Raw genomic sequence first — 18418 nt, 5'->3', positions numbered from 1 at the left:
CCCCACCCCGAGCTGAGTACATGGGTGGGGGGACCGGACTCGGGGGTGAGGTGGGACGTTAGCTCACTGCGCTGTCAAACCCCAGATTCAATGTCTCCGTTTACCCCAGCACAATGCCTGGACCCTGGGCCCGAGGCGCAGCCACAGGTGGGAGCTGGGGGAGGGGGCGGAGCTAGGATACCCCAGGGGCCCACCCACACCCACACCCACATCCACATCCGGGGTGTCTTCCCTTGGGACGGAGCGCGCAACCCTTAAGAAAGCTATTGAGGAGCCTCAGGAAGGGGGTGGGGCGGCTAGGGGCCACTCTCCTCTGTAAGTAAGCCCCCATCCCCAGCCAGAACGTGACCCCACTTTCTGGGCTTCGGTGTTGAGAGTTGAGCGCGAGGGGTGCACTGGTGTACCCCCGACCTGAGTCTCCCAATGACCCTTCACAGCCCCCACTGTCCAGGCAGACCCCCAGGGGAACTTCCTCCTGCCCTGTCCCTGTCCGGTGACCCCCGCCGTGGACTAGTGTCCAGTGTCCTTCTTCCCTCTCTTGACCCTTGTCCTCTCTCTGCAGACGCCGGCGCTCCCATGAAGAAAACCAACATGTGGTTCCTGGAACGGCTTCGGGGTTCGGGTGAAAACGGCGCCACTAGAGGGGACGCTAGTGACAAGGCCTCCAAGGGTCCCCTGTACAGCAACGTGCTCACGCCCGACAAGATCCCCGACTTCTTCATCCCCCCGAAGCTGCCCGCCGGCCCTGCCGAGCCCGAGGCCTCCGCCGAGCTGGGCGCATCCGCCTCGGAGCAGAACCTGGAGACGGCCGCGCCCCGCCGCGCCCCCCGAAGCCCACGGCTCCCCGCCAAGCTAGCGGCCGAGAGCAGGAGCTTGCTGAGGGCGGCCACGCGCCACGTCATCCAGATCGAGAGCGCAGACGACGCGCCTGGCGACGATGCAGCGACGGGCCCCGAACCCCCGGCCCCGGGCACCAGCTCCTTGCCCTCGGTGCCCAAGGCGCAGACCTCGTACGGCTTCGCCACGCTGGCCGAGAGTCCACACACGCGACGCAAGGAGTCCCTGTTTCACAGCGAGCACGGGGCGCTAGCCCAGGTGACCTCGCCTGGCTCTGCGCGTCGCCGGGCGGCCGCCAAGACCAATGGGGGCAACGGCTCAGCCAGAGAGGGGGGCGCGGCCCTGATGAGCCCCGGCCGCTACTTCAGCGGCGGCGAGAGCGACACCGGGTCCTCCGCCGAGTCCTCCCCTTTCGGATCGCCGCTGCTGTCTCGCTCTGTGTCTCTCATCAAGGGCTTCGCCCAGGACAGCCAGGCCAAGGTGAGCCAGCTAAAGCACTCGGTGGGCCGCCACGGCTCCCTGTCCGCCGACGACAGCACGCCGGACACCAGCCCTGGTGCACGACGTCGCCTGAGCCGCCGCGCCGCCACCCCCGAGCCGGGGCCCGAGCCGCCGCGTGTGGAACATGCAGTGCGCCTGGGCCCGCGGGGCAGCGTGCGGCTGCTAGCCGAGTATGAAGCGGCCCAGGCCCGGCTTCGCGTGCGGCTGCTGGCCGCTGAGGGCCTCTATGACCGCACGTACGACGCGCGCACCATCAACTGCTGCGTGGGGCTTTGCCTGGTACCCGGTAAGCTGCAAAAACAGCGCAGTACCATCATCAAGAACAGCCGCCACCCAGTCTTCAATGAGGACTTCTTCTTCGACGGGCTGGGGCCGGCCAGCGTCCGCAAGCTGGCGCTCAGGATCAAGGTGGTCAACAAGGGCAGCAGCCTGAAACGGGACACACTGCTGGGGGAGAAAGAGGTGCCCCTGACCACCTTGCTCCCTTTCTTGTAAAGGGCCCAGGGAGCCCACCCCCCCAAACCCCCTGGGAGTCTCCCCCTCTCCACGCAGGCCCCATGGGCAGGTGGGATCACACTCAGGCTGGGTTTAACCCTGATGCAGTCTCCTGGGCACTGGGGGCCCACAGCAACCAGGATATTCTATTTCATGAGTCAATGAGGAGGAGAGGGGTTGTGGAGGAAGAGACAGGGGACAGTTCCAGGGGCTTTGTGCCGCAGGTTTCATGTCCCCCCCCCCTTGACACCCTTTCCTCACTAGCTGAGTGAGGCACAGTAGTGTGAGAGCTCAGTCCTTCATGGCATGGTGTGGTCCCTGCTACACCCCGGAGAGAGCAAAGCGTCCGGGCCCCTTGGACTGACTCTGGGTGCAGTGTGTGGGAGCCAGACAGAGAGAGGCAAGGCAGGATGAGGGCAGCCCTGGCCCAGCTAAGAGCTGTGGGCACCTGCCAAGAGTAAGTAAGGTGGGCCTAGGGGCTTCTCTTCACGGGAGTCAGCCCTCCACCACTCAGTCTTCTGCCTCAGCTTCAGTCCTCCCTGTCTGGCCAGAGTGGCCCTGTTCCTGCTGGGTCATCTGGAATCACCCTTGGTGGGCAGATTGCTCAGAAGGTCCCCAGAGAAGAGCTCACTGCCCCTGGCCCCCCTCCGTGTCCCTCCAAGGCTGGGAGCTGCCACCTCAGGGCCACCCTCTGGCACAGGTGGCCAGACTGTGTTCAGAAACTGAGGCCCACAGACCCATGGCTAGAGCCTTCACTGCACCAGTATAAACAGGTTAGGGTAGGTGGTCAGGTGAGGCCATGGAGGCCTGCTGAGTGGTTGCAGGGTTTAATTGCTGTATCAGATGAATGGGCCCATGAAGGTGGGCTTTCAAACTCAGTATGAAACAAAGAAATTCCGTTTTGAAACAGGGGCCAGCCCTGCCTCCGCCTCCTTTCTGATGGGTATGTCCAACTAGGGATGGTCTTTGGCCTGTCAGGGATGCTGAGTGTAGACAACAGCTCCTTCACCCAGTCCTAGTGGGAGTCAGGGTGAAGTTAGGGCAACATTCAACAAAGGGGGTGATAGTTGCCTGGGATTTGAGGAGAGCATTTTCTCCTGTTTCCTTGGGATTTAGAATGAGGGACGGCTCTTGGACCCCCCTTCCAGCCTCCAACCTGGACCCTGCTCCTCCTTGCCTCTTTGGCTCTGTAGAGGCTCTCCCTTCATGCTGGAATTCTGGGATGGGGGAAACAGTCCCCAGGGTGGAACCTCCTTGGGCTGGAGATGGAAGTGCCCTGAAACCCTCCACCCACTCTTTCCTTCTGACCCTGACCTCTCCCATCCCTGTTCTCCCTCTCGGGGGTCCCGTTTTATATACCCTTGCATTGTTTCATATGTTTGTGTTTGGAAGTGACTGTGGATAATTCTTGAAGCATCCCCCACCCCCTGAGTGTGTTTGTTTATAAATGCCGTTTTTAGTGCAATAAAGGTGTTTCTGGAATGTGGGGGTGGAGCTCCTACTTGCTCTACTGTTTAATAACAAGAGAAGAATTTCACCTTGAATTCCAGGGACAATGGGGCCCTAGTGATTGGAAAAGTTCCTTGTTGCTCTGTCAGATCCTCCTCCGTCTCAGCTTTCTTGCTTGGGAGGAAAGCAGGGAGTCGTCACGCTTCTGTTACTATCAGAGAGACCCCAGACCCCTGTTAAAACAGCAACTGATCTTTACTCAATGTTTATATTCAACTCACCTCATCCTTACCCCCAAAGCGGGGCTGCCCATGGACATATTTTGCAAGTGCAGAAGCTGAGCCATTTGACAACATCTAAGTAACCCGCCCAGGATGGGAGTCAGGATTTGAACCCAAGCCCTCATGTATGACCACAGAGAGAGAGGTACCAGGTCTGTAGTTTGTAGAAGGTTGGACATGGAGTATAATCGCCATGGGTGACCCCTCTGAGGCTGGGAACTGCCAAAGCTGGGGAGAAGCCTCCACCAATCTGTCCCGGCCCCCCTCCACACCACCTGGCACGAACCAGAAATAGAGTGTTTCCATCTCATCCTCCTCTCCTCCAACCTGGAGACCCCAGGGGCCAGAGGCAGGGGGAGAGCCTACGCTTAGAACCTCTACCCCCAATTTCTCAGCAGACTTCTGATTTTAGTGAGATGACACCTCCCCCAGGAAGCCCTCTGAGTGTCTTTCCTCTGTGTCTCTCCCCAACCTCATCCCCGAGGTGTGAGGCTGGGGCTGTGTCTGTCTCCCTCACTAGGTGATCCCACAATAGTGCCAGGCACCTGAGGTGGGAGTGGGCTTAGTGAGTGGGCTTACTGAGGCCAGTGGTGGGGAGGGGCTGGCGGCGGCAGTGGTAGAGTGGTCCCACCAACGTGCACCCTATTCTCTTCTGATGGAAAATTCCCACCACATTGGCCTCCATTCTGATGGAGTGTCCTGAGCTCAGCTTCTCGGGGGGCCCCTTGAGTGGAAGGTACGGCAAGTTGGAGAGTGGGTTCCCTGGGTGGCCTCCAGGGAGGCAGGAGATGGAAAAGGGGTGTTGTGAAGACTCCAGCCTGTGGGAGTGTGAAGGTTCAGCTCACGTGGGGTTCGGTTACTCAGACTTGGTTCTACCTCATGGAGGGGGAGACAAGGCCCAGAGAGTCTTGTTGAGTCAGTGAGCTGGGAGGAGAGACAGGAGGGAAGCTGCTGAGTGGCAGAGGGAAGGAGGAGGCATCAGGGTGCTCAGAGGCAGGGGGAGAGCAGGCCAGGGGTGCTCAGGCTGCACTCCCATACAGCACCCTCACTGGGCATGCGTGGGGTACCCTCAGCCAGCCTGTCCCAGGCTGCCCACTTTGGAGTGGCCACAGGTATGGTCAAGTCTGGAACTGGCAGGCTGGGTGACCCTGCCAGGCTGAGTGGGCATCAGGGGGAATGTCTGAGCCTTCTCCCATCGAGCACTTATTGAACTTCTAATGTATGCTCTGGTGGCATAGTGGTTATGAATCAGGCTGCGAACCTTAAGGTCAGCAGTTCGAAACTACCAGCTGTTCCGTGGGAGAAAGATGAGGCTTTCTGCTCCCGTAAAGATTTACAGCCTCGGAAATCCTGTACAGGGTCGCTATGAGTTGGAACCGAGTCCACGGCACATAACAACAACAATGTATGCTGGAAACACGACACTTCTGCTGCCCCACATAGGGGACACCCACCGAGGGTGGGGGCACTGAGACGTAGCCCCAAGTGCACAGATGCCGGGGTTCCCTGTTCCTTCCTCCAGCACCTGTGGATTGTCCACCTCCCAATGAGGGTGCAGAGGTTCAAGGGCAGGGCCATGCCTCTGGCCTCAGGCCCCACCCCCTGGGCCCAGATGGCTGGTCTTCTAAAGGCACCTTTGTGTGGAGTGAGGGTCTGGATGGAGCAGCCCCCACCATCGACAGCCAGATGACAAGGCCGCTTGTCCCTGGAGGTGTTGCCAGGGCAACCGGGTGCCTTCTCGCCTCTTCCCACCAGTTGCTTGGCACTGGGCTGTCTGTGTGTGAGTGTGTGTGTGTCCACATGCACACACATGTGTGTGTCTTGTGTATGCATTCCTAAGTGCACACATGTGCTGTATACATGTGTGTGTGCACAAATATGCCAAGTGTGTGTATGACTTGTGCAGGTATGTACGTGTCACAGCCTGCATGTGATTTGAGTGTGCGCGTGCGTGTGTGTGTGTGGTGGTGTGTATATTTGTAACTGTGTGTCTGTGTGGGACTCTAAATGTGAGTGTGTGAGTCTGTGCATGACCGTGTGTGGCTGTGTAACTGCAAATGTGACGATCATACGTGTGGACATTTGTATACACGTGTGTCCAAGTGTGTGCAAGCAGCAAATGGCTGGCCACACCTGGACATAGGATCAAGGGCCGCTTTCTCTGGCCATCCTCCCTAGCCCTTCTGATGTCTGAGCCCCTGCCCTGTCCCTTCTCTGCCTGATGACCATTTGAAAGGCTCTTCCTTGATGATTCTGATCCCAACCCCCAGCCAGATAGGGGCTCTGAAGGCAGGAGCAGGTGGCCTTGTACATATTTGTTTCAAAAATAAATAAATAAAATAACTGAATTCTGAGTCCATTACTTCAGAGCGCAGCCAAAGGATTCTTGGAAAATACAAAAGGCTTTGTGCCTCCGCCCTCTGAGCCCTCTGTGGCTGCCCGGTGCCCTCAGGGCTCGGATGAGGTCAGACATGTTGGTGTAATCAGTCCCTCCTGAATGAGTCACTTGTCTGCACCTATGGCTTCAGTGGGTCTTGTGCAAATGAGGGGAGAGTGTGTGTGTGTGTGTGTGTGTGTGTGTGAGTATTCTCTCCTTCCTGGATGCAGCCATCCTGAACCTTCCTACCCTCTGGCAGGTCTGGACATCCAGGATCTTTCACACGGACCCTGTAGGGGTTCCAAGGCTACAAATCCTTCCAAGAGCAGACAGCCTCCTCTTTCTCTTCTGAAGCGACTGGTGGGTTTGAACCTCCGAGAGCTTGACCCACAGCATCAGTAAGGCTCCTTTAGTTGTAAGACACGTGATGCCAATTGGAAAAGGGCTCCCACCTCAGCATGGTACCTGCAAGGGGTCTAACCAATGCTGAGAGACAGGTAGTCAGATGCTTGGACATGCTGTGGACACCTGTATCCAGCTATACCTGAAGCCTGGGACCACTCAACACAGAGCTGCCCTGGGGGTGAGAAAGGGAAGCTGGGGGCAGAGGTGGTATCTGGACACCCTCCAGAGCTGGGAGGGAAATGTGGAAGTGAGGTGTCAGGCTCCTATTGGGGGCGGGAGGCGGGGAGTATCAGGGCAGACTTCTTGGAAGGCCTCTAATTCAGGATGGAACAAGAAAAGGGCCACTGATACGACACAGTTGTCCCCAAAGTTGAGGAAAAGTCCCCACACACAGCTGCTTACCCCACTGTGCATTCCAACTCTTAGTGCCAGGGTTTTCAAGACTGTAAATCTTACAGAAGCGGACTGTAGCATCCTTCTCTCTCAGAGTGGCTGGTGGGTTTGAACCCTTGGCTAGCAGTCCATTGCTTGACCAGTGTGCCACTCAGACTCCTGATAAACAGAGATAAGTTGTTAAGTGTCATTGAGTCGTTTTAATCCATAGCGACCCTGTATAAGGTTTCCCAGGAGCAGCTGGTGAGCTTGAACCGCTGACCTTGCGGTCCAGTGCATTAACCCACAGCGCCACACCAGGACTTGATAGGGTTTAGAGGTTGTAAATCTTTATGGGAGCAGAGAGACAGCTTAACAGCACGGCAGGTGGGTTTGAACCAGCGATCTTGTGGTTAACAGTCCTATGTTCATCTTGTTGTTGTTGTTAAGTGCTGTCGAGTCGGTTTTGACCCATAACGGTCTTGTGTAAGGTTTCCAAGGAGCGGCTGGTGAATTTGAACCGCTGACTTTGCAGTGCAGCGCATTAACCGCAGCGCCACCCCAGGACTCCTTAAAGACTCAGAAACCCAGTCCCAGTCTGCGGACCTTATTCACTGCTTCTGCCCTGAAAGCGTCCATGGCTTCCTGTGGCCTCCACCCTGGCATCTGAGGTCCTAGCCCACTGTCCACTCTGTGTGCCCAACTCTACAGTCCCTCCCCGGCCAAGCCCCTCTAGACCCCCCCACCCCCACCCCCAGCCTATAGCGCTCACTCCCGCCCACTCTTCCTGGGCCAACTCTGACCCCGGGGAGGGGTGTATTCGGTGGTGGGTTTCAAGCCCCCATTTTTCACTCTGCACGACCCAGGTTCCCCCCGCCCCCGACTCCGGCCAGAGGAGCCCCCACGGACTGCGAGTTTCTGCATGGCGTGCACCCGACAGTGTGGCGACCATAGTTAATATTATATTAATATGAATTCATATAATCACATTAGGATGGTAATTACAGGCACCACAGACCCCTCGGAGCCCACCGCCAGCACCTGCCCCTTCTCCAGGATGCGCGCGGTTCCCGGCCTGCCCCGCCCCCAGCGTGGGATTCAATTAAAGCTTTCGTTTTCGTCTCAGCCTCTCGCCAGTGGAGGGAGGGCTGCCCGCGGTCACTGCCGGCCACAGGAGAAACAGGGCTGTAATAACAAGGAAATTCGAGGGAGCAGAGCCCCTCACGGCCGTCCCTGCTCTCAGCCCATCCCCCACCGTCCCCAGCCCCCCCTGCCCTCCCTACCAACACGGCAGCGCACGCGTGGAGATTGGGAACGCAGGGTCCCCGCAGGCGAGGAGGACTCGAGTCCGGTGGAAGCTGGTGGAAACTGGCTGCCCGGAGATAGTGGGGTGGGGGCAGGGGATGCGGTGCCTCAGTTTACCCCACTGTGCAATGAGGGTGATGTAGGTAACCTCTCCAGGATTACATCCCATACAGCTTGCACAGCGCAGTGATTGAGCCCTAGCTGGGGGTTAGGTATGGGTATACTAGCCTCAAGGTTAGCAGTTCAAACCCACCAGCCACTCCTTGGGAGAAAGATGAAGCTGTCTGCACCTGTAAAGATTTACAGTCTCAGGAAAACCTATATTGAGTCTAAATCAACTAAAGGCAGTGGGTTTTCCGGTTCGCTGGGGGAGGGGCAGAAGAGCCCACTGAATTCCTACCAAAATTCTGATGCCCCTCATGCCACAGATGGGTGAACTGAGGTGCTGGGAGCTGAAGGATCCACAAGTAAGTGACAAGGTGGGAATTCACACCCAGGACTGGTCCAGACCCCAAATCTTAAACCTCCTCACCTGCTGCAACTCAGTTGGACCCCACTGACAGCCCTTCCTCCCCCTCCCCCGACTCCTCAGTCAAGACCGTGTTTAGTTCTCAAAGTCAGAGACAACTCCCAGATGGATCCCAGGCTCAGCGCCTCATGGAGAACCCCAGGCAAGTCCCCTCCCTGAACCTCAACTTTCCCATCTATAACAGACAGGGATAGGATGAATTCTGTCCCCCGCCTCCCCCAAATACGGTTTATGCAGCCTCCCTCTCTGCCTGTGGTTGTAATCTCATTAGGGACTGGGTTTCTTTGTTATGTTAATGAAGCAGGGTTTCTGTTCTTCAGACAGCATCTTTTGGGATATAAAGATATTAAAAGATGGAGCAAAGAGAGAGGCAAGGCTGGTGCAAAGACACAGGGAGACCTCCAAGGAACCAGGAAACAGAAGCTGAGGAGACAATGACCTGCCTCCAGAGCCCACGCTGAGAATTCAAACCATGAGAAAATAAATTTCTGTTAACCAAAAGGTTGGCAGTTCAAACCCACCAGCTGCTCCGAAGGAGGAAGCTGAGGCTTTCTGCTCCCGTAGAGATGGAAAATCTCAGATACCCTCCAGTCAGAATCCACCTGATAGCAGTGGGCAGGTGAACAGTGGGCTGTTTCTGTTATAATAAAACCATAGACGTCATTGTAAAATGGAAGGCTGAGTGTGCCCCTCATCTCTCTCCTACAGAGCAGGTGGGAGTTTTAATTTCCCACCTTTCAGTAAGCAGTCCACTGCTTACCCTACAGCAGTGCCAGGATGCCTTAAATCCTACAATGTGTTGTTGTTAAGTGGCGTCGAATCAGTTCCACCCCATAGTAACCTTGTATAGGGTCTCCAAGGCACAGCTGGTGGATGTGAACCACCGACCTTGTGGTTAGCAGTCCAGTGCTTATGCTACAGAGCCACATCAGGACTCCAAATAGTACAATAAGGTGGCTTTAACAAACAAAACTTTATTTGAATTATGGTGTTGGGGAGGAATATTAAAAATACCAGAAGAACAAAGAAATCTGTTTTGGAAATGTAGCCAGAATGCTCCTTGGAAGCCAGGATGGCCAGACTTTGCCTCTCATACTTCAGATATGTCATCAGGAGGGACCAGTCCCTGGAGAAGGACATTATGCTTGGTAAAGTGGAGGGTCAGTGAAAAAGAGGAAGACCCTCAATGAGATGGCTTGGCATCGTGGTAGCATCAATGGTTTAAATGTAACTATTGTGAATGAAGATGGTGTAGGTCCTGACAGTGGTTTATTTTGGTGTGCATGGGGTTGTGTGAGTCGGCACCTAACAGCACATACGCAGTTAAATCCAATGCTGGGGGGCCTTATAAGAGAAAAGCAGACAGTGATGTGTGACAGACACAATGACAACGGAGGAGAATGGTCTTGTGAAGACAGACACAGAGGTTGAGGAGATGTAAGCATCAGCCCAGGAAGGCTTGGGCTCACCAGAAGCTGTAGGAGACAAGGCAGGGCTGCTCATCTAGAGCCCCCAACAGGCAGATGGTCTACCAGGCCTTGAGTGAGAGCCTCGAGTTCTGTCATCTGGAGCCCCTTCTCTCCTGATTCTTTGTGACTCTGATACAAAGTGGCTTTGTTGCCGGTTCTCCTATAGATGATCTGTTCCCAGGACACATCCAGCAAAATCTGGGGACACTTGTGCTTGTCATGTGTTGTTATCAAGGAGCCAGGGACACTACCCAATATCCACCAGTGCCCAGGACTCTCCGTCCCCAAGAAGGATCTGGCTGCAAATGTCAACAGTTTGCCCCCATTTCCCCCCCTTTCTGAGTCCTGGGTCCTTTTTCTTTCCATGAACATGAAGAGAGAACCACATAGATGACCTGGTGCAGTAGCTGGCATACGGTCAGTGCCCCAGAAACACTGGCTGTGCCTCTTTCACGTGGCCACCCTTAACAGAGTGCCTGCAAGCCCCAGCCTTGTGCTCAAAGCTGGGGGTCCCACAATGAGCCACTCGGAGAAGAACCCTGCTGCGGCTGACTCGGGCTTCTAAAACGTCACCGCCATGCTATTTCTGGCCTCGTGTGCTCTTCCCATGGAGAAGTGGGTCTACAGACAATAGTTTACCTGAATTAGTGAACAGTGGCTGCCTTGAGCATTGTGTTTTTTCAAGATGGATCTCTATGGGCTCAGATCGACCACAGCAACTCTGAAGTTTACGTAGATAGGAAGCTCGGGGGTGGGTGGGGAACAGTGAGTTGGTGTTCACTCAGTGAAAGAAGAGTTCAGAATAAGAAGGTCCGAATACCTCCGCAACTCTAAGAATTAAATCGATGTCACTGAATCATACAAGAAGAAATAGTGCAACTGGTGTATACTTTGCTGTCTATTAACAATAACCAAACAGACGTGGGGTCTGTGTCTCCTCCTCTAGATCCCGGGGTGCTGATTGCTCTAAGTGGCCTACGTATGGGGCGCTACGTGACTTCAAGAACAGAGCCTAGAAAGGATACGGTTCCACCTGGCTTTGTCTCCTACAAGATGCTCACACAGAGAACCAAGCCACCATGCTGAGAGGCAGAGAGTGGACTTGTGGTTGTCAGGGGCAGGGAGAGATGGGAATTGTTAATAGTTTTCCTTCTGGGGTGATGAAACTGTTTTGGTGGTGGCTTTGTGTCGTGGAGTCAGTTCCAACTGTTAGAGACCCTGTATAGGGTTTCTGAGGGCCAGAAAGCCTCATCTTTCTCCTGAGGAGCGGCTGGTATATTCCAACCACTGACCTTGAAGTTAGCAGCCCAGCTTTAACACACTACACTACAACTAAATAGTTGCTGTTATTGTTAAGTGCCATCAAGTCACTGCCAAATAACGACCCCGTAAGGTGGAGGGTCAGAGAAGAATAGGAAGACCCCCAGCGAGATGGCTTGGCCAAGTGGCAGCATCCATGGACTCAAAGCATGACAATGATAGTGAGGTTGGCCCAGGATTGGGCAGTGTTTCCTTCTCATGTGCATAAGGTCGCTATGAGTCGGTATGGACTCGATGGCACCTAACAACAACATAGTTCAATAAGAAGGGTTAACCCGGGGAGGGGGGGCCGGAATGGTTCCGAGTCTGACGCTTCTCAACTCCTCCGGTGATCCTCCTTCCATCCCTCATCAGCCCACCTGGACTGCGGGCAACCTTTCCTGGGTCCCCAGCGCCTCCACGATCCGTTCTCCTCCCAGCCGCAAGAGGGCGCATGTGAGCACGGTGTTGTCCGTCCAGAGCTCCCACCATCCTTGGGTCTCCGCCCACACGACCTGCCCTGTCCTCTCTGCCCTCCCCTCTGCTTCTCCCTCCACCTGCTCACTAGTTCCAGCCACACGGGTTTCCTCGCTGTTCCTCCCACCAGGCCGTGTCCTGATTCCCTAATAAGCAAAGGCAGACAGGGCTTTCTTCCTCATCCGTAGTGATCAGTTTCACACTTTCTCACCAAGTCACAGATACCATTTCTAGGTCTGAGTAGCACCTGTCTGTCTCCAAACCCCACAGCACCTTCCTGTTGAATGAAGCCTCTTTTGAAATTGACAACCCCTGACAGGAATGGAGTAGCCAGGCAGTGAAGTAAAGCAGTGAGTACACCAGCGTGTAGGTAAGCACAAGTGAGCCTATGTTTACTTCGCTTACTGGGCACTCTCCATCTCTTATGAAGGCTGCCTCAGGGACTATACACATACTGTTCCTTCTTCCTGGATGCTCTTCCAAGATCTTACATGCCTCACACCCTCCCATCAGGCACAATGCATCTCCCACCTCTCTCTCTCTTTTACTTTCTCACACCATTTTGGAAGAAGTGCAGCCAGAGTGCTCCTTGGAGGCCAGGATGGCTAAGCTTCGTCTCTCATACTTTGGACATATTGTCCGGAGGGAACAGTCGTTGGAGAAGGATGTCATGCTGGGTAAGGTGGAGGGTCAGAGAAAAAGAGGAAGACCCCCAACGAGATGGATTGGCCAGGTGGCATCATTGATGGAGTCAAGTGTGGCAGCGGTAGTGAGGTTGGCCCAGGATCGGACATTGTTTCGTTCTGCTGTGCATGGGGTCGCTATGAGTCGGTTCCGACTCGATGGCACCTGACAACAACAACAACCATTCTGTGAGAGCCTTGGGTGCAGGTGGGTGGGGGAGAAGTCTCCCACCCTTTCCCACACCTGAAACAATGCTTGGTTAGGTGACGTCCAGTCAGTTCTGCGTCACAACAGAACGGGACACAGCCCGGTCCTGCAAGAGCCTCACAATTTTTTGTATTATGTTTGAGTTCATTGTTGTTGCCAACGCGTCAGCCCATCTTGTCGAGGGTCTTCCTCTTTTTCGCTGACCCTCTTTTATCACAAGCATGAATGATGTCCTTCTCCAGGGACTGGTCCCTCCTGAGAACGTGTTCAAAGTCCGTGAGATAAAGTCTTGTCATCCTGGCTTCTAAGGAGCATTCTGGTTGTACCTCTTCCAACACGGAAATAGTTGGTAGGTGTTGTGAAGCCACTTCTGACTCATCGGCACTGCGTGCACAACACAATGGAATGCTGCCCGGCCCTACAACATCCTCACAACTTCTGTCATATTTGAGTCCATTGCTGATACCAGTGTGCTGGTCCATCTTGTTGGGGGTCATCTTTTCGATGACCCTCTCTTTTACCAAGCATGATGCCCTTCTCCAGGGGCTGGACCCCCCCTGTTAACATGTCCGAAGCACTTGAGACAAAGCCTGCCATTCTCAGATTGAAGATGCCTTCTGGCTGTTTCTCTTTGGATGACAAATACTCGCTGAATGAAAGACACGGTTCACGTTGCTGCCGTTTGTCCAGGGTGGTAGAGATAGTGGACTTCCTGCGCCAGGTCCTCCCCACCCTTGAAGGCGGCCGGGGCCCACGTCAAGCCCACTCTCGTTGGCACGCACAGCTGACTGGGAAGGCTATTTTTAACAGCATGCTGGTTGCCTTCAGTGTCTTAATTGCACAATCATCAGGGCAGGCCGCGGGCGAGCGGACCCAAAATTAAACTGCGCACGCAGCAGGCTCACGTGCCTCCCGTGCGTGAGCGCATGCCCTCCGAGGACACGCGCAGGGGGACCCACCTAGGTTAGGTTTAGGGTGGTGCTCTGAGTTAGGGAGTCCCACCACTGACAGGACCGTCTGCCCCCTACATCACTTGTCATGGATTGACTTGTGTTCCCCCCAAACCTGTGTCAGCTTGCTGGGCCATGATTCTCGGTTTGGCAGTTATGTAATGATCGCCCCGTAATATAATCTGATGCGATAAATGGCTAAGAGGATTCAGGGGTGGGTTGTTGTTGTTAAGTGCGGGCGAGTTGGTTAGGACTCATAAGGACCCTGTATAAGGTTTCCGAGGAGTGGCTGGTAGGTTTGAACCACCAACCTTAGGTGATTATCCTCCAGTATACATCAGGACTCCAAAGATGAAGCTGTCTGCTCCAGGAATAGATTTACCCCTGGAAACCCCATGGAGCACTTCTGCCCTATAAGGTCAGGGTGACCCCAAACCAGCGACGTGGCAGTGAGCTGTGTTTAGTTTTAAACTGTGTGTGCCCCCACGGAGGCACTCCATCTGACACAAATCCGACTGTCTTGGAGTGACCTTCTAGGGGGTCCTGATGGAGTGTAAGGGAGTTTCCCAGGGGGTGTGGTCTGCAACCCCTTTCACCTCACAGGAGATCAACAGAGAGACGGCAGCAGAGAGCTGAGACTATAAATTGTTGTTGAAGCAGAAAGGTTCATCTTTCTCCCATGAAATGCTTGGTGGGTTTCAACCTCTGGCCTTACAATTCACAGTCTAGTGCTTATCCTAGACCACCAGCCATCCTGCAGGTAGAGAAGGGGAACCTATTACCACGAAGAAAGAAGATCCAGGAGTGGGCTGAGCTCCCTGCACTAAGAAGCTTCTAGATGCCGGGGGAGGACTGATGTCAAGACACATGGAGCTCCCCAAGGAATTCTGGGCCTTCAGATACTGAAGGGAGACAGGACCTTTCCCGGGAGCCCACAGACAAAGCCAAGCCTTCCCCGAGAGCTGGCTCTCTGATCTCCTGAACTCTCATAGAATACATTTCTGTTTATTAAAACCTTACACTGCTGGGATTTCTGTTATAGCACCATTAGAGAACTAAGACACCTCGGTGTAGGCCATTGGGGGACTTTCCAGTTTCCTCCCTCTATTGAAAGGGCCATGGCTGCCACAAGAACCCACAGATCCGTGTTGAAAGAAGTGCAGCCAGAGCGCCCCCTGGAGGCCAGGATGGCCAAACTTCGTCTCTCATACTTGGGACATACTGTCAGGAGGGACCAGTCGCTGGGTAAGGATATGATGTTTGGTAAGGTGGAGGGTCAGAGAAAAAGAGGAAGACCCCCAACGAGATGGATTGGCCAAGTGGCAGCATCAATGGACTCAAGCGTGGCAACAATAGTGAGGTTGGCCCAGGATCGGGCAGTGTTTCGTTCTGCTGTGCATAAGGTCGCTATGAGTTGGTACTCGATGGCACCTGACAATAACAATACTGGCTGTAACTCACATTTTCTGGTCTGGCATTGCGTCCCCTTCTCCCTTTTAGAACATCACTTCGGACAGTTGCAGATTTGTGTCAGACCCAGTACCTATGCCGGGGCCCAGCCCAGACCGGTTCTGTTGATTTGATTGTGACTGAGCCTTCGGGACAGAGAAGGGTCACTCCCTGAGGTTTCCAAGGTTGTCAGTCTCTGGGGGAGCAGACAGCCTTGTCTTTGTCCTGCGGAGCAGCGGCTGGTGGGTTTGAACCATCGAGCTTGTGGTTAACAGCCAAAGTGCTTAAAACCACTGTACCACCCAAGCTGCTTTTCTTTTGTTATTCTTAGTACACTTTCTGAGTGGGCTTCCAAAAAGCTCCTGGAAAAATGGAATGAAAAGATTTCCCACCAACTTTTGGAAGTGGCGTACAGGAATGGCTGCGTAGGCCAGCTCTCCTCCCCAGCACTGGATCTGGGCCAGTGGACGATGAGGGCTGAGGCTTCCTGGTATCTCAGGCTGCGGCACCTCCTTGCTTTCCGTCCCCAACTCGCCTCGCCTAATCTCCCGACTTCCAGCTGCCCAGACCTCAGCCAACATCACTGGGCCCAGGAGTCTGTGCTTTGGGTCTTTGTTTTCACCCTTTAAGTTTTTGGTATCATTTCAACATTTCAAATGCACAGAAGTATTGCAAAATCAGTCCCAGACACTCCAATAGACTCTACCCACGTTCACCAACTGGTTATATTTTGTCCCACTGACTTAATCATATTCTTTGTCTGTGTCTGTGTCACCTACATCCACATCAGCTATTTCTGTATCTACATCTGTATCTTTAGGCAAATCTGCAGCACAAGACCTCTTCAAAGTGTTAAAGGGCAAAGATGTCACATTGAGGACTAAGGGACACCTGCCTGACACAAGTCATGGTATTTTCAGTTGCTTCATATGCGTGTGAAAGTTGAACAGGGAATAAGGAAGCCTGTAGAAGAATCTGTGCATTTGATTTATGGTGCTGGCAAAGAATCTTGAGGTACCATGGGCTTCTAGAAGAAGAAACAAATCTGTCTTGGAAGAAATACAGTCATACTTTGCTTGTTAAAGTTGAGGGTCATCGAAAAAGAGGAAGACCCCCAACAATACACGGTGGCAGAACCAATGGGCTCAAAAGTTACAATAATTATGAGGATGGAACAAGTCGCAGGCAAGGTTTCATTCTGTTGTGAGAGGGTCACTATGAGTCCGAACCAACTCAACAAAATCCCCACATCACCTGTACTCATACTTCGCAATGGTATCCACAGCTTGTCATGATCCACACAATCGAAAGCCTTTGTGTAGTCAATAAAGCACAGGTAAACATCTTTCTGATATTCTCTGCTTTCAGCCAAGATCCATCGGACATCGGCAATGATATCCCTCGTTCCATGTCCTCTTCTGAGTCCGGCTTGAATCCCTGACAGTTCTCTGTTGATGCAGCTGGTTTTAAATAATCTTTAATGATCGTTAGGATTGCTATGAGTTAGAATACGCAATGGCAGTGGGTTTTGGGTTGCTGTTGTTGTATGCTATCAACTCTCATTCTTCATTCTCATAGAGACACTATACACAATGGAAGAAGATACTTCTTGGTCCTGCGCCAACCTCACAATCATTGCTATGCTTGACCCCATTGGTGCTGCTACTGTGCCAATCCAACTTGTTGGGGGTCTTCCTCTCCTTCGCTAACCTTCCACTTTACCAAACATGATGTCCTTCTCCAGGGACTTGACCCTCATGACAATATGTCCAAAGAATGAGGGACATCCTGACTTTTGAGGAGCGCTCTGGCTGTACTTCTTTCAACACAGATCTGTTGGTTCTTTTGGCAGCCCATGGCACTTTCAATATTCTCCTCTAACGCCATAACTCAAATACATCAGTTCTTCTATGTCCTCCTTATTCACTGTCCAACTTTCACTTGCATATGAGATTATTGAAAATACCAAGGCTTGGCTCAGGTGCACCTTAGTCCTCAAGCTGACATCTCTGCTCTTCAACACTTTGAAAAGACCTTGTGCAGCAGATTTGCCTAATGCAGTATGTTGCGTTTGATTTCTTGACTGCTGCTTCCATGAGTATTGATAGTGGATCCAAGTAAAATGAAATCTTTGACAACTTCAATCTTTTATCCATTTATCATGATGCTATTTACTGGTCCAATGATGAGGATTTTTGTTTTCTTTACATTAAGGTTCACCCCATACCGAAGACTGTGGTCTTGGCTCTTCATCAGTAAGTATTTTAAGTCCTCTTCATTTTTATCAAACAAGGTTGTATCGTCTGCATATCGCAGGTTGTTATGAGTCTTCCTCCAATCCTGATGCCACGATCTTCTTCATAGAACCCGGTTTCTTGGATTATGTTCTCAGAATACAGACTGAATAAGTATAGTGAAGAATACAACCCTAGCGCACACCTTTCCTGATTTTAAACCAGTGTCCCCTTGTTCTGTTAAAATGACTGCCTCTTGGTCTATGTACAGCTTCCTCATGAGCACAGTTAAGTGTTTCAGAATGCTCATTCTCTGCAATGTTGCCCATAGCTTGTCATGATCCACACAGTTGAAAGCCTTTGCATAGTCAATAAAGCACAGGTAAGCATCATTGTGGTTTTCACTACTTTCAGCCAAGATCCATCCAACGTCAGCAATGATATCCCTCTTTCCACGTCCTCATCTGAATCCTGCTTGAATCTTGGACAGTTCCTTGTTGATGCACCCTTGCAGCTGGTTTTAAATTATCTTTAGCAAAATTTTATTTGCACGTGATGTTAAAGATACTGTCAAATGATTTCTGCCTTCTAGGTATATCACCTATGTTTCTTTATACCTAGATCATCTCTATCCACACCTATCAATTCAAATGCATCCATTCTTCTTCAGCCTCCCTTATTTGTTGTCCAGCTTTCACGTGCACATGAGGGGACTGAAAATAACACAGCATGCATTTGAGTTACAGTGTTGGTGAAGAGTATTGAATATAATGAAGACATCTGCCCTGAAAGAAACACAGCCTGAACTCTCCAGAGAAGGAAGCATGGTGTCTAAGATGCACACACTTTGTTCTCAGGAGGGACCAGTCCCTGGAGAAGAACATCCTGCTTGGTAAACTGGGGGGTCAGTGAAAAAAAGGAAGACCCCTGAGATGACTGAAAGCATGTACCAAACACAGGCAAGGATTGTGAGGGTGGTTCAGGACCAGAGGTGTGCTGTTGTGGTGTACACAGGGTGCTACGGGTCGGAGCTGATTACATGGTCCCTATGTGCACTAAATCTATCTCCGTCGTTCTGTCTAAGGAATCCTGGTGGTG

General features: G+C 52.8%; 1 protein-coding gene across 1 annotated transcript; it reads left to right on the top strand.

Annotated features, from left to right (window-relative positions):
• Positions 1–576: 576 nt before the first annotated feature.
• Positions 577–1833, top strand: C2CD4C (C2 calcium-dependent domain containing 4C). Its single transcript, XM_006876700.1, has one exon. The coding sequence runs from the start codon at positions 577–579 to the stop codon at positions 1831–1833; it is 1257 nt and encodes a 418-aa protein (XP_006876762.1).
• The last annotated feature ends 16585 nt before the right edge of the window (positions 1834–18418 follow it).

This window comes from Chrysochloris asiatica, unplaced genomic scaffold (genome assembly GCF_000296735.1).
Source record: "Chrysochloris asiatica unplaced genomic scaffold, ChrAsi1.0 scaffold00409, whole genome shotgun sequence".
Lineage (NCBI taxonomy): Eukaryota > Metazoa > Chordata > Mammalia > Afrosoricida > Chrysochloridae > Chrysochloris > Chrysochloris asiatica.
The sequence above is the reverse complement of the archived record's forward strand: the minus strand, read 5'-3'. Positions and strand labels throughout refer to the sequence as shown.

Bases quoted from the DNA above. Each gene is read 5' to 3' on its own strand.
- C2CD4C (XM_006876700.1), top strand. From the start codon at position 577: ATGAAGAAAACCAACATGTGGTTCCTGGAACGGCTTCGGGGTTCGGGT.